General features: G+C 43.3%; 1 protein-coding gene across 6 annotated transcripts in view; it reads right to left on the bottom strand.

Annotated features, from left to right (window-relative positions):
- DVL1 (dishevelled segment polarity protein 1) overlaps window positions 1-16,234 on the bottom strand; it is a 252,973-nt gene that overhangs the window by 23,703 nt on the left and 213,036 nt on the right. For all 6 annotated transcript variants that reach the window (XM_073602952.1, XM_073602951.1, XM_073602950.1 and 3 more), the window contains one exon: window positions 13,638-13,769. In XM_073602952.1, the coding sequence (XP_073459053.1) occupies window positions 13,638-13,769 (132 nt within the window). The remainder of the gene's footprint in view (window positions 1-13,637; window positions 13,770-16,234) is intronic.

Consider the following 16,234-nt stretch of genomic DNA (forward strand, 5'->3'; position numbering starts at 1 on the left):
CCCAGCAATGCCACCCTTAGGGGCATCAGTGCCACCAATCAGTGTCATCAGTGAGACCCATCAGTGTCCATCCGTGCCACCCGTCAGTGCCCATCAGTGCCCACCTATCAGTGCCCATCAGTGCCACCCATAAGTACCCATCAGTGCCACCCATAAGTACCCATCAATGCCACCTACGAGGGCCCATCAGTGCCACCTATGAGGGCCCATCAGTGCCACCTATTAGTGCCCGTCAGTGCCACCATATCAGTGCCCATCATTGAAGAAGAAAACGTACTTATTTACAAAAAATTTTAACAGAAACAAAGAAAAACGTGTTTTTTTTCAAAATTCTCTGTCTTTTTTTATTTGTTGCGCAAAAAATAAAAACTGCAGAGGTGATCAAATACCACCAATAGAAAGCTCTATTTGTGGGAACAAAATAATAAAAAAATTGTTTGAGTACAGTGTAGCATGACCGCGCAATTGTCATTCAAATTGCGACCGCGCTGAAAGCTGAAAATTGGCCTGGGCGGGAAGGTGTCTAAGTGCCTGGTATTGAAGTTGTTAAAGAAGAATTGTACAAAAAAAACAAGCTTGGTTAAACCCACAAGTGCTTTTTTACCACTACTATTCCTTTATATTGGCTTTTGGAATTTACAAATGCAGCAATTTAGGAATCAGATGAAAGGTTTAGCGCTGGAAAACACTTTTTGATAAGATAAAAAGTGCATTTTATATACATCTATATAGCTCAGAGCAAAATGAGGGACAAATGAGGGGGACAGAGGGACATTGCTCCAAATCAGGGACAGTCCCTCGAAATCAGGGACAGTTGGGAGCTATGGTATAACATTGAGAAAGGTTGATTTTAACAGCCATTTCACACTAATGTTCAGATCACTGGTGAGAACTCGCCAGTGGTAGGATCTGCTTGGTGGACAAATGCAGACAGTGAAGCGCTCATCTGCTTGCATGTGTTGCTCCTTCTCAGGCTTAAGGTGTAACTCATTTGCGAACATCTTTTAAACAGTGTTATCTATGGTGAGGGAGCGAAGTCTTGCTGCCTAAGCCAAGGGGGGGGGGGGGACAGACAAATCAACTTAAAACTTAAGATGGCCATACACGTATTAGTTCTTTCAAAAAGCCAGCGGATTCCCCCCCCACACACACTCAATGTTGGTGTAGGGAATCCACCCCACTGCACTACTGTATTTTGTCAGTGGGGACTCCTCCGATTGGCTGCAGTGCTGATCAAACACTAATTTTACAACAAGCCCTTTAGTGAACAGGCTTGAAACGGAAACAGAAACTGCCATAGATGGATCGAAATTTGGATGGTCCCTGCTAAAGCGGCCAAATTTCAATCCATCTATGACCAGCTTTAGTGAGAGTCATGAGAGCAGTAACCCATCCGCTATCAGAAGGTTCATTGGGAGCTTTAACCACTTGCTTACTGGGCACTTAAACCCCCCTCCTGCCCAGACCAATTTTCAGCTTTCAGCGCTGATGCACTTTGAATGAGAATTGCGCGGTCATGCAACACTGTACCCAAATGAAATTTTTATAATTTTTTTCCCACAAATAGAGCTTTCTTTTGGTGGTATTTAATCACAGCTGGAGTTTTTATTTTTTGCTAAACAAAAAAAGATGGACATTTTTGAAAAAAAAAAAATCATGTTTAATAGTTTGTTATAAAATTTTGCAAACAGGTAATTTTTCTCCTTCATTGATATGCGCTGATGAGGCGGCACTGGTGGGTACTGATAGGCTGCACTGATGGGCACGGATAGGCACAGATAAGGCGGCACTGATGGGCACAGTTATGGCGGCACTGATGGGGACAGATAAGTGGTACTGATGGGCACAGATAAGGCGGCACTGATGGGCGCTGATGGGTGGCACTGATAGGTACCACTGATGGGGGGCACTGATAGGTGGCACTCATGTGCAGCACTGTTGTTGCTCTGATGTGGGCGCTGATTGGTGGCACTGTGGGCACTGATGGGTGACGCTGGTGGGCACTGGTAGGCAGCACTGCTGCCTATTGCTGTGTCTCTGGCAGGGGCAGATGATTGCCGTGATCGGGACTTATGTCCCGATCACGGCCGCCGGTGATCGGGTTTTTTTTTTCCTCCTCACGCTGTCAGCGCGAGGAGGAAAAATAGCCGATTACCGGCTCTGTTGATGTCACATGATCAGCTGTCACTGGCTGACAGCTGATCATGTGGTAAGGGGTCGGGACCGACCCCTTACTCTGATCTGTGATCAGGCGAGTCTCACAGACTCGCTGCGCGCCGCGCGCCCTGCAGGGGGTGCACCGGCCACTCGTGCACGGGACGACGTCAATAGACGTCGTCCCGGCAATGTGGATCCGCGCTGTTGCCGTCATTTGGCAATGGCCCGGATCTGAAGTGGTTAAGGTTCAGTTCACACTTGTGCGATGCGGGAACCAGCGTTATTCCAGTGCAGGTTCCCGATTCGCACCATAACCACCGGCGGTTCACACTGCCCTGTGTAAACTGCTGCGGGTGTCAATACAAAGTTAATGACATCCCCAGATCAGTTCGCAGGTCATAGTGCAAACTGTGGAATGATACAGGAATAGGATTGCATAAAATGTTCACACCCGATTCCAGTGCGGACAAAAAAAAAAGTCCTGCACCATTTTGGTCCAAATGCGATGCAAATTCAGCCATACAAACTGTATGGCTGAATTCGCATCGCACAGAAATCGCATGTGATCTGCACAGCAATGCAGTGCGAATTACATGCGATGTCTGGCATAGCAAAAGTGCGAACCAAGCCTCAGACAAATGAAGCTGCAAAGCAAGTTGTGATGTGTTATCTGTTTAGATAATAGTGTTCTAGGAATTCTTTGTCATGTAATACAAACAAAAAAGCACTTAAAAAAAAAACAAAACAAACACTAAATAACACTGATGCTAAAGCCTAGTACACACAGAGTATCGTACAAAAAATATATAGTTTTTGAAGAGATCGTAGTATAATCTGATCGTTGGTACTCAGTTTTCGTGCAAAATGTTCCGAAGGGACAAACACGAAAATTTTTCTCGTACAATACCAGATCGTACGATTTTCATTTCATCAGTACAGTTTTTGTCAGAAAAACAATACAAATACATTATATCACATTCAAATTTTTATTCTCTAATACAAGAATTTTCATACTTTAGTAACCTAGCCCCTTTCAATATTATTGAGACTAGCATGCAAAAAAAAGAAAAAAAGGACGATCATTCGTCTGATAATCTCATCGTGTGTACTAGGCTTAAACCAGTATAGTTTTCCTTTACAGACAACGAAGGTCCCTTTCACACGGCTTTCCGATCAGGCCCGCCTGTCAGGTTTTCAGGTGGACCTGATCGGACCCACCATTCACTCCTATGGAGCGGTGGATGTCAGTGGTGTCATGTCCACAAATACACACTATTCACAAGACGCACGCATCAAAACAGACAAAGGAGCTTTCGACCAATTGGTTTGCTTTACTACTAGATTTCACTCCGACCATAAAAAAAATTTAATCAATCCTAAAAAAACATTAGCCTATACTGCTGGAGGATACACACTTAAAAACTCTCCTTCCCAATACAGGCGGGTCTGCTAGTTACAAACATCCGACTTACAAACGACTCCTACTTACAAACGGAGGGAGACAACAGGAAGTGAGAGGAAATCTACCCCTTGGAAGGGAAATTCACTCCTGTAAGAGTTAATATGGGAAAAAGGTACCTCCACTGATGCGTTATCACCAATCCTTGTTTCCACAACAACCCAAAATGTTCAAAACCCAATTGTCATTGGGACAGAAAGTGAGGTGAAATCTTCTGAACAAGGGCATAGACAGCAAAACAAACATTACAGGGGTGTTAATCCTTCCCTACGCTATCCAAAAAGCTTAAAAATAGTTTTTTTGGCTTAATCTACACTTAAAAAATGTACCTGTTCCAACTTAAGAACAAACCTACAGACCCTATTTTGTTTGTAACCCGGGGACCGCCTGTACACCCAGAGTCGCATACAGAAAATCACCAAATATAAAAAACAAAATTGCACCCATTAGGCTAAAATCTCACCCCATCATTTCTAAACCATACACATCTCATCCCGTTACAAGGCATGTTTCAATGTAAAAAAACACTATGGAAGACTTGCAGTTTTGTACACCGTGGCAAGAAACAATTTACCACCAAAGGCAAAACCTACACGATCAGTGGGTTTTACAACTGTTCATCTGATTATGTGGTTTATTGTCTCAGCTGCCCCTGTCACCAATTGTATGTAGGTCATACTATCTGTCCTCTTCGTCAGAGATTTGATGAGCATCTGAGAAAGGTCGAGGAAGGCAATGATAAACATAGCGTTCCTCGTCACTTCTCCCAGTATCATAAAAAAATCTACTGAAGGCCTACAGGTGTGTGTTGTAGAACAGATGCCAAAAAATCTCTCAGAAGTTGAGAAGTTCTATGGGCTGTTTGAACGTGAAACGTATTGGATCTATCCTCTAGACACACTGTCACCTGGGGGCCTCAATGAGGAACTAGAGGTGTCCACTATATTATAATAGTTTTCTACAATAAACCTTTTTGTTCCCTTTTTTCTTTAGGTATCTTCCTTTTACCATGATGGTTTTTTATAAAAATAAATGTTCGGGGTGGTGGGCGGCACGTCCCAATAGTAAGCAAATATATCTCCGTCATCATGTCTGAGGGCTACGATGAGTTTCCAGCTCTACTTCATACAATGTTTTATACATGTTTATCCTAAATACGTATGCAATACAGCTCACATCAATCACAATTTTTCATTTTTATTCATATTTATTTTTATTTATTTTTGATTTGTATATTTATTCTTCATTTATTTTATTTTTTCATTTTTTATTCATATTTTTTTCAGAATTAGAATATTAGAAATATTCTTTTTCCCTTTATACCGATTTCCTTTCTGCAGAGATACTGCCGGCCAGGATACTTCTCCTTTAGGCAAAGACAGCTGGGCGAACGCCGCTGTATAGGGACGAACGCCACACCAGTGTGGATGGACATGTGCCTTACCTCTCTAACTTCTATGTAAGTGAATAATGCACCTGTATTATATTAAAATGTTACAATTCTAACCTAAACACGTCTTGCTCTCTTTTCTTGTCAAGTCCGCTGACACCCGCCACTATCCGATCCGACCCTGTCCGTGAAATCCAGATGGATGGTGACCCTATTTTCCATCCCTCTGGAGGATCAGATCGGATGAAAACGAACAGGCGGTCCGTTTTCTTTTTTTTTTTCAAATCTTTTATTTAGTCAAAGAGCATGGTTCAATGACACATAACACTATATGAACAGTTTTGGTATAAAATACAGCATAACAGATATTCATTACAAAAGATGAAACATTGTAAACTCAGGATGACATTATGTTTACTGACTACCGGAGGTATCTTGTATATGCCTTGCTAGATGTAAGGAAGATAGAATCTCTGGGTCAGGCATGGTTAAGGCAAGTCATAGCCAAAACACTAATATGTTCTAATAGGGTGGGGCCATGGGACCAGCCCATATAATTTTTAAAATTTTGTATAGAAAAGAGGTAACATGGAGCCATAGAGACACAGATCCATGAAGAAGTAGTGAAAAATAAAAAGAGGAAAAGCAGAGAACATAACAGAAAGACGAGGAGTAGGAAGTGGGGGAATGAGAGGAGCAGGGGGGAAAGCTGGGGGGGGGGGGGTGAGGGATTGGAGAAAGGATGGAGAGATACGAAGTGTGAGGTCGCAAGCCTCATATATGGCAGACAGGATTCAGGTTTGGTGTTTCTAAAATACCAAGTGTAATCAGGGTCCTAGTAATGTAGGTTTAGTTGGCAGGGTCAGTCAAGGAGGGTTCTATCTTCACTAGCGAAAACTAACATGTTCCAGAGCGACCAGGTTTTGGAGTAGCGTTCTTGTTGGTGTCTTGCCAAGAGAATAAGATTTTCCAGCTTATTTATTTCCTCCACTTTCTTAAGCCACATCCCAATAGTCAGAGTCTGTGGGGATTTCCATTCAAGAGGAATGCATGCCTTAGCGGCGTCAAGGAGATGGCGCATAATTGGATTTTTTGTAGATTCTTTCAGGGGCACTAGAGGCATGGAGGAGGAAAAAGGCTGGCTCGTCCAGTATCGGGCACTCCGTGAATTTTTGGGCAATGCATTTGACCTCCTTCCAAAAGTGTTTTGGTTTGGGATAGGTCCAAAAAATATGGAGAATGGTCCCCCCGTTCTTACTGGCAACAATCAGAAGTTGCAGGAAAAAGTTTGCGCAAAAAAAAAAAAAAAAAATTTGTGCAACCTCACCGGTGTTCTATATCATCTGCTCAAAATGTTAAAGTTAGTTTCTTGCACCTTCGTGCAGATGGAGGATTTGTATGTAAATCGGAGAATGTTGTCTTGTGTTGTGGACTGAATGAGTTACCAAGATCCTGCTCCCACTCGTGGAGGCAGCTTAGGAACTGGGGTTCCAGAGGTATGAGCAGTAGGTTGTAGTTGACTGAAAGTGTGTGAGGCATCATTCCCTAGTCCGAGCAGTATTCCTCTAAAGTTGTGAGGGGTCTACAGAAGTTACTCTGGGGCGGGAGGGATCTGAGGAAATTAGTGCGTTGAAGACCCTTCCAAAATCCCAAACAGAAGGAACCAGCCGGGTTGGCAAGAGCTGAGACTGACGGCCAGCACCCCTCAATCAAGAAGTGAGAGGCTTGCGAACGTCCAGACCTCTTCAAGTTCCGAAAGGACAGATCTTGGTATCCCGGGGCAAAAAGTGGATTTCCCAATATTGGGAATAATGGAGAGGTTGAGGAGGAGAGAGGAGTTTGCGTAAGCAAAGACAGAGTTTTGCAGTCGGGCCAATCAAGGATGGTTTTTCATTTCCTTCGGCAGAGAGATATAGCACCAAGGTGCTTTACAGAGGGGTATGGCACTTTAAGCTTGCTCTACTCAAACCCATAATTTGAAGTCGCCATGCCTATTCCAATCAAGGAGTCTACTTAGATGTACAGCCTGGTAGTATTTGCGTATGTCTGGCACCACCAGTCCCCCATATTGTTCAGGTAATGTGAGCTGACTTTGTTTCAATTATGGGCCCATATGAATGCAAAAAATATCCTTTGGATCTGTTTGAAGTAGCTAGATGGGAAGTAGATTGGTAGGGCTTGTAGGAGATATAATAACTTGGGAAGGATACTCATTTTGAGAATGTTGCAGCAGCCAAACCACGAGTGGAGTCCAGTGGTCCATTTGTCCATAAGAGCTCTGACTTTTCAGTAGTGGGGGAAAGTCTAATTCAAATATCCTGGATATTTTGGAAGGGATAAGCGTGCCTAGGTATGTCAAAGCCGTGCTATTCCATTTTAATTTAAAGTTGCTCTGGAGTTGTGAGAGAGTCGGCTGTGGTAAAATTGATTTGGAGATTGGAGAGGACTCCATATTTCTCAAATTCCTTCATCAGATTCGGGAACGAGATCAAGGGGTTTGTAAGGGAAAATATGACCTTTTGTTGGGAATCTCCAACTGTTATGCCAGTAACGTCACGGTTCAAATGTATGGTGCAGAAAAAAAGGTTCCAGTGACAGGGCGAAGAGGGGTGACAATGGGCATCCCTGTCACCTTCCATTGGCAATTTTGAAAGGTTCCGATAGGACTCCATTGGCTCGAACTCAAGCTGAGGGGTGGGAGTAAATTGTGGAAATCCACTGGAGCATATTGGTGCCAAAGCCAGCATGCTTTAAAACTGAAAGCTTGAAGCTCCAATTCACCCTGTCAAAGGCTTTTTACGTGTTGGTATTAAGGAACATGCATTGGGTATGGGATTTGTTGGCTACATGTAGTAAATTTAGGACCTTGGTGGTATTGTCTCTAGCTGCTCGAGTGGGGAAAAAGTCTACCTGATCTAAGTGGACTAGGCTAGGAAGATAGCGTTGAATCCTATTTGCCAAGATTTTTGTGAAGAGTTTGAGGTCTAGATTGAGCAACGAGATCTGCCGATAGCTCCCACAGGAGGTTGGGTCTTTGCCCTCCTTAGGGATAACCAACATATGGACCAGTTAAGTGTCCACAGCAAATGATGATCTCGTTAAACAGTTTGACCATGAATGGGGCAAAGGAAGATAGTAAGGCAGTCTGGGCCTGGTGCCTTCCCCGGTTTAGTGGCCCTATGGCTCCCTGGAGTTCCTCTATGGTGATGGGGTCTTCCAAGGCTTCGCTGTCTGCACTCGATAATTGTGGCATGTGAGAGGAAGACCGGTAAGAATTTATTTGTTCCTGTGGCAGGGACCTAGTTGGCAGATTGTATAGGGAGTTATAGAATTTCTTGAACTCCCGTGCTACATCGTGAGACATTGTAACTTTGGGTCCATGTGGCGGTATCAGATAAAGTACATACGTCACCAATTTCTGTTCTCTTAGGGATCTTGCTAGCATCCTGCTGCATTTATTTCCGGACTCGTACAATATTTTCCGACAGATCTGCAATGCCGCTTTGGCTTTAAATTGGAAGAGATCTGTAATTTGTGTACGACGGGTGAGGAGTTCTTTCTCAAAAGGAGACGGTGCATGTTTATGGCGGGCTTCTAAAGCCTTCAAGTCCTCCAACAACGATGTTAATAGTTTAGTGTGTTTTCTCTTGAGCCTTGACCCATGCTTAATAAGCACACCGCGAATGACCGCTTTGTGTGCCTCCCAAACAATACCTGGGGGGGGGGGGGTCACAGTCTGACGTGTCGTTAGTTCTGAAGTAAAAACCTAGTTCCTTAGTGACATCTGCAAGCACTTCATTGTCTTGCAGGAGGCTTTCATTTAGCCTCCAGCTCTTGGACCTGGATGTCATGGGTCAGTGACGGTGTAGGATAGGAACACCGGGGAATGATCAGACCATGTAATGGAGCCTATGGTGGAGGTGCGTACTGCATGTAACTGAGCGTGCGGTACCAAAAAGTAGTCAATGTATGTGGGATGTAAAAGTCGCCACACACCAATTAGTTGGCTCTTGTGCAAAGAATTGGCAATGCTTTTACAAGAGCCAGGGGAAACGGATACCTGAGGTGGTATCCTTAGATGGGATCAAGGGGACGTTCAGGTCTCCACCCACAATCAATTGCTCCTCGGCAAAATCTGTTAGGCGAGCTAGCGCTTTACTGAAGAAGACATCTTGGTGGTTATTAGGGACGTAGACATTTGCCAGGGTTACCTTGACACCGCCAATCATACCTTTTAAAAACAGGAAGCGACCTCCAGGATCCGTGATGGACTCTAGGCAAGAACATGGCACTCTGCTTGAAAAAAAAAGAGAGGGAGGGGGGAGGGAGGGGATGGGGAGGAAGTGTGGTGGGAGGGGAGATGGGATAGGGAGGGGGTTTTAAGAGATTAGGGCCGTAGCGACCAGGATACGTATCTCACACCAAAAGGGGGGTTACACATCAGTCACAGGGCATAGGCATGGTGAGATGCCAACCCCAATGGTCAGTAAAGAAACAAGCCACGTGGAAACTCTGAGCAACATTGATGGCTGAGATATAACTAACCCCGCAAGCGGAGCTGGATGCAGTCTCATATAAAGGACACAATATATGCATATCCATTATTGTAAAAGAGCTACAGCTCCTCTGCAGCAGACCTATGAGAGAAGTTTAGCATATCAACAACAGGCAGAAGAGTGCCAATTATGAGGGTAGTCAAACTTAAATATATCCCTGCAGTGTCCCCGCTGTCCTAGTTGAGCACATAATAAGCAACATATACTATAAAAAACATTAAGCAGAGGCAAGGGGAAGACTGGAGGGCATCACAGGCCTTAAAAAAAATATATATATATAGTCCTTTAGCAGGAAAACTTTAAGGCTCTAAGACCGTGTTGAAAAAAATTAGGTAAGAAGTCACTGAGTATACTGTTAGATGAGAACCGTGTAGCAGATGAAAAAATTCAGGCACAAAGACCTCGCAGCCATATTGGGTCAGCCTGTGATCTGAATAAGTGTATGCACCTGTAGAGTTCTCAGGAAGGACGGGGGCCCTCTAAAGTGCGTGTAAGAGAGAGAGCAGGTTACCCCAGCTGTATGTGAGTGGCGGAGACTGCTAGGAACATCCGCCATTAGTCCCGTATTCATGTACCTCACTGGAGCCGAAGTAGAGTAGGCGCCATCTAGGGTTACCAGTATTGTTCTCTGGAGGGGGCACAGGATCTCCTCCGTGCTCTCTACTGGTGTGCCTGAAGGAAACTCTGGGGCCCAGGAAGGATGGGGCGACCCACTGGATGCGGAATAATCTGGAGCCAATTCAGGATCTGGATAGGTTCCACATCAAGGAAGGTAAATAATTCCGGTAGGTCAGCAGGTGTACGTAGGGTGAAAGAAGTGAAGGCGGTCCGAAAGGTGACCTCCAGCGGATATCCTCATCTGTAGGTGCAGCCCCGGTCTCTAGCCAGGTCGAGAACAGGGAGCAGGTGGTCCATGCGCTGAAGTGTTGCCCTAGACAGATCTGGGAGAATTTCAAAGTGGGCTCCTTCAAACTATCTCACCGGCTTCCCAGGCTGACTGAAGGATCTGTTCTTTCTGTGGGTAGCGATGTAGGCAGCATACCACATCCCGGGGCCTCTCGGGGTTGTTAGATCTGAGGCCCAGGGCTCTATGAACCCTATCCAACTGCACTGTGAGCAGAGGGGATTTGAGGACCTTTTTAAAAATGGCACTCACCGTGGCCGAAAGATCCTCAGTGCCTGTAGCCTCTGGAAGTCCCCTCAGTCGCAGGTTATTTCTGCGGCTTCTGTCTTCTAGGTCTTCCAGGTGGAGTTGAAGGTCGACTGCTGTGTCATCCTGAGAGTTGGGAGAACTCCAGGGCCGCCACACGATGTTCCAGGGAGGATTATCCATGTCTCCCCTGTATCCACCCCCTCTCTGCGAGCGAGTGGACGTCTGCTCTCAACGCCTGGATATCACGGCGGTGTGTCTCCTCCACTCAGAGGATCAAGGCCTCAATGTCCTGCCTCGTGGGTAGGGCCTGCAGTAGTGCCTGGATATCCCCATCTAGGTGGCTTGTGTCCCCCTTTAGTGAGGAGTTGGCCATCTCCGATAAGTCTGGACGGAAAAGTGCAGGGGTCACCGGTAATGAGTCCGAGATGGGGGAGGAGGTAGTAGAGGCAGACTGATCTGGCATGGTCCGGATGCTCAGGCCTGAGCCACGAGGTGCTGCCAATATGGCGCCCGGAGAGGTGTGGTTTGCGTTCAGGAAATAATGTTGTATTTCCCCTTGGGAGGTGGGGATCGGGCTGCTCGGGCTGACAATCTGGTCCTGTACTTTCTCGCTGATAGCATGGAGAATAGATAGATAGCATAGATTGATGTCGGCAATGTGTCGTGATAGGCAGGGGCAGCCCGGAGCTCACTGAATACAAGTCCTCACACCACCATGTCTGGGCCATGCCCTCAGGCGGTCCCTTTTCATCCGATCTCCCAATAGAGGAAAGTGGGGCTCTGTCAGGTCCATCTCAGTACCTGTCATCCGCCTGCTCAGCAGGGATCAGCATATCGATCCCCCAACAGCATTTATAAATCAGACAGGGGTTCCAATCTGTTCTCATTGTATACAAAATTAATATAAATAAACTGAACTGGAGCTTGACATTAATGAACTAGATTTCAAAATGTGTGCCTGGAGCTGTTCTTTTGAAGTAATGGTGAAATACTAAAGGTGATGGGGTTACAAATAGTGACAAATAGGCTGTGGGGTTTACCAAAATTGGAGAGTGCAAAATCTAGTGCAGCTCTGCACAGAAACCAATCAGCTTCCAGTTTTTTTTGACAAAGCTTAATTGAACAAGTTAAGGTTAGAAGCTGATTGACAACCAGATTGCAGCAGATTGGTTGCACCAGATTTTGCACTCTCCAGTTTTAGTAAATCAATCCCAGTGTTGGTAACAATAGTTAGCCCTTTGCAAACAATGTCATGGATGCACTTTGAGAACGTCTATAGAAATGGATGATTTGAGTGCTCACACAATGACAACTAGGCACACATGTACAGCTGTGTTGCTCATTGTATACAAGTGAAAAAAGATCTGTATATGTAACTGATATAGGCTAACCTTCAAGCCTCTATTAACTTACAATCATCTTTCTGGAGTTTGACTTTAATTACTGTTGGTCACACTTGTTTAACCTCTGACCCTTAGAACAATGGTTTTCAGAATAGTCAATAAGGTATGCAGAAATACCATTCAACTCAACCGTTGCAAGAACAGCCATGTAAAACCAGACACCTAGGATATAGCCATGAACCACCCTGGCTGATACCAGAGGGCACATCACTGTTCCTAAAGTGAACTAATCTTTGAGTGAATGAAGATTCAAGAAATACTTTTCTCAAATTATAAGAATTTTAGGATCTCTGGTTGTTTTTTCTGCTTAAGCGCTTTTAATATTAGAAGATTAACTATAGCATGCTAAAAGGATTTTTTACTGTAAAAGCTCAGAAAATTTGTGGCTCTATTATACTAAGTAGATTGTTGTTTTTTAAAGCAGTCTGTTTCCAAAATGTACAAAATATAATTAATATTTGATAGAAATAAAACTGGGTCATGACTCCTGATATGCATATGCCAATTTTAGATTAAAGTGTAACTGCCATTTTACTCATTTTTGAAACCCCAATTCTGCCTGCCACCCAGTCTTATACTGACATGTTCCCAAACCTTCCACAGCGCCACGGAATTATTGCCAAATCGCCCATGCTTGTGTGGTGTAGCCTCTGTTCATTGCCAGATATCAAATGCCTGGACCCGGTGGAGGCAATTCTGAAGAAGAGGTTGTATAACAGTACCAAGACAGCTGCACAGCCATTACTTTACTGGATAGCAGACAAGGGAGTATAAGACTGGGAGGGAGGATGGGCACAGGTTAAAAAAATAAGGGGCCAAGTTTTATCAGAAAGCTGAGATTGCTAATTGCTCTCCATTATAATCTACCATATTACTTAATACCATAGCCTGTATTTTGTTGCCCATTCATAACATGCATAAACTGAACCTTGCAGTACTTTACAGCTTTACACAGCAGAGAACTCAGTGAATTGGGGAGTACCCTTTCGATTTTGACAGCTCATATAACCGGGCACTCTTCCCAGTTTTTTTTTTTTTATATCAATCCCCCACCACTAGCTTTGGACGCCCAAACCAGTGGAGTGCAATGGACATTGTAAAGCAAATCACTGTGCTTTTGAAATGTGCAGAGCTCTTTATTTATGCATCTTTAGTGTAAATGCACTAAATGCTCAGCTAAACTTATAATGACTCACCAAGTATTGAAATAAAGGATGAGAATGACAGCCCTGGAACTTGCACCTTTAAAACACATCAGCTCACATATTTCTGCCCTGACAGGTTTCTTTTAAAGGCCATATAAAAAGGGAGAATAATGTCCAATAAAACTCCTGATTAGTCAGGTTTGCTTGACACCTTAGCATGGTGATTCACACAACAATGTTCAAATCCCAACATTCTATAGCTATGTTTAAGAAAAGATAAAAGCACAGAAAATTTGAACATTTTAATATAAATTAAAACCATACAGCAAACCTGGCTACATTATAATAATTGTAAACCACAAAGGCAAACTTACCTATAACTGCATTAGATATCGTAATTTTCAACCACATTCGGTCTCTTATTTCCAGACCTGAATCTGGCAGTTGCATCACCTTCACAATTGTGGCCATATCACTCTTTACTGTCAGGGGGGAATCTTCCTGTTCTGCAAATATTAGGAATACAAAATATCTTCATTTCAGAACTTACTTTCTACTGAAATTAATGAAAGGGGAAAGAAAATCTAACCAATCACATTGCAGAACATATTTTTGATGTACAGTGGAAAATTAACATTTGGCTAGCTGCTGTTGGGAAAACAACAGCCATAGAATATGAAAACTTTCATGTGCATCTATAGATGTTTAAGAGACATTTTAACATTGCACTCACAAGGATATTGCACTCCGTGTAATGCTGTAACTACAGGTGGTGCAACCCCACCTGAGACATGCCTGGATGGTGTCTGAACTTTCAGCTCTGTTGTTTATCAGTGCGTAGCTCACTATGAGCTGCAGTCATTAGAAGCCTCTAACTGCAAGTGACTAAAGATGTAAATAAAAGGATAACAGAGGTTAGGATTGCAACTGAGCCCCTGCTTTTGGGAGGGCCACAGAGATTACCAAGCCATATCCATATGTCCTATATATAGTCAACTTGCACTAACGCATTTCTCCTGAAAAAGGAAAAAGCAGGTGCGGTTAAGCTGTGGAGGAGGGGTTGTCAGGGAGGTAATGAAGTGGGTATGATATCTTCAGTAGGAGTTAAGACTAAAGCAGGGAGTTCCTGACTAAACCATAGAAGCCATGGCTAAAATCTTCCACCAAGGCCTAGGTGTGTCAGGCTAAACCACAGTCTGAACAACACGCGTAGGATTCTGATGTACAAGTAGTTTGATCACAAACTGGATGCACCTGTACATGCTGTATTTTCCTGACCACACAAACCCTAACACAGTTGAATACTTCCAACTCTAAGAGCTCCAACCCCAAGGGTAGAATTTTTTTTTTTTATAAATGGTTTAAGATTTTATACAGATCAGATATATAGCAAAAGGCAGACAAAAGACATTCCGTCAATATCAAAAGCATTCAGCATAACAAGGTGGACACAAAAAAGTGACCAGTAGCACAAAATAAAAACAACCAATATCAGGGGCTGATTGAGTCAAAAAGACTGACCATGTAGGTTGGAAGACAGGGTAATGAGCATCAGCTGAATCAAATATATCTGCATATCCTATTTTTCATAAGGAGAAACCTACCACGGGAAGCTGAGGTTCATCAAGAGAGGTAAATCAGAAGAGAGGCCCATATAGTGTGAGCACCTATCAGCGATAGAATAGGAAATTGAGAGCTAGATTATAGAATAGTATTACAAAGAAGGAGCTGAAGAGGGGGAGAGGAGGAAAAAAAGCCAACCACTTCATACTTTCATGTAATGTCAGTGGACAATAAGAGGCCAAACTATGTAGAAACTAGTTAACAGGACATCAGCGCATGGTATTCAGGAAAAAATGCAAAATCAAACCGACAGAACCAGATTTTCTGAAAAATTTGCTCCTTCCCATTCGCAAAGCTACCATTTCTTCCATCCTCAATCTTACGTAGCTAAAGGCTGATCTGGAGTGCTACTGTTTTTTTTTTTTTTTTCCTGTAGAGGGGGATACACACTTTTGCAGCATTTAGCAGATGTATCAACAGAGAATGTATATATAACATTTTGTCGTGAGTGGAGCAAGGTGTAGAAGAAAGGTCGTTGGGCCAGTCCCCAAATTGACATCTGTTAGGCTAATAGCTATGTCTCCCACCTATTTCAAGAAGTACTGGACAGTTCCAAAACAGATACAACAGAGCCTTCTATAGCTTACAAAAAAGAGTTTAGGTATTGTTCGGAGGACTCTATATCAGTGAGAGGTCATTTTGAATCCAGTTTGCTGGACTTTGCTTGCAATAGAAGCAGAGGGAGTACGTTTCAAGATATGCTCTGTGGGTTTGTAAGAGTTGTATTCAAATTTGTTTCACATTTCACAGGGTATGCAGGAGGGGGTTGATCAGGCAGATTAGGGACAGGATAGCTAAAAATTATCATGGATCCCCCTAAAAGATCGAATGAATTGTCCTTTTTTCAGGGAAAGGGATTTTTTTCCCTGTAAAAGATGTTTTGCTTGTAAAAACACAAACTTCGGAGGTCAAAAATGTACCAGTTTTGTATCTACCAGTACTAATAAGGAGTATCAGATTAAAGATTTTATTTCTTGCAGAACTGAAGGGGTCGTATATATGTTGCAGTGTTCGTGCTCACTGCAATATATAGAGAGGACTAAACGCCCCATGTGAAAACGACTAAGAGCATGTACAGAATATTAAGAACGGCTTCCCTAAACACAGTGTATCACGTCATTTCACTTCCCACCATAATAAGGATCCAACGTCGCTTAAATTTTGGGCTATCGATAGATAGAAGCCTCATTGGAGGGGGAGCAATAAAATAAGAGAAATTAGCAAAAGTGAATCCAGATGGATATTCGAAAAAGATACTTTTGCTCCCAAAGGCTTACATATTGATTTTGATCTTAACTGTTTTATTTCTGATTTTTAATAGTTTAATTTTTGATTTTTTTAATATAAA

This window comes from Aquarana catesbeiana, linkage group LG10 (genome assembly GCF_042186555.1).
Source record: "Aquarana catesbeiana isolate 2022-GZ linkage group LG10, ASM4218655v1, whole genome shotgun sequence".
Taxonomy (NCBI): domain Eukaryota; kingdom Metazoa; phylum Chordata; class Amphibia; order Anura; family Ranidae; genus Aquarana; species Aquarana catesbeiana.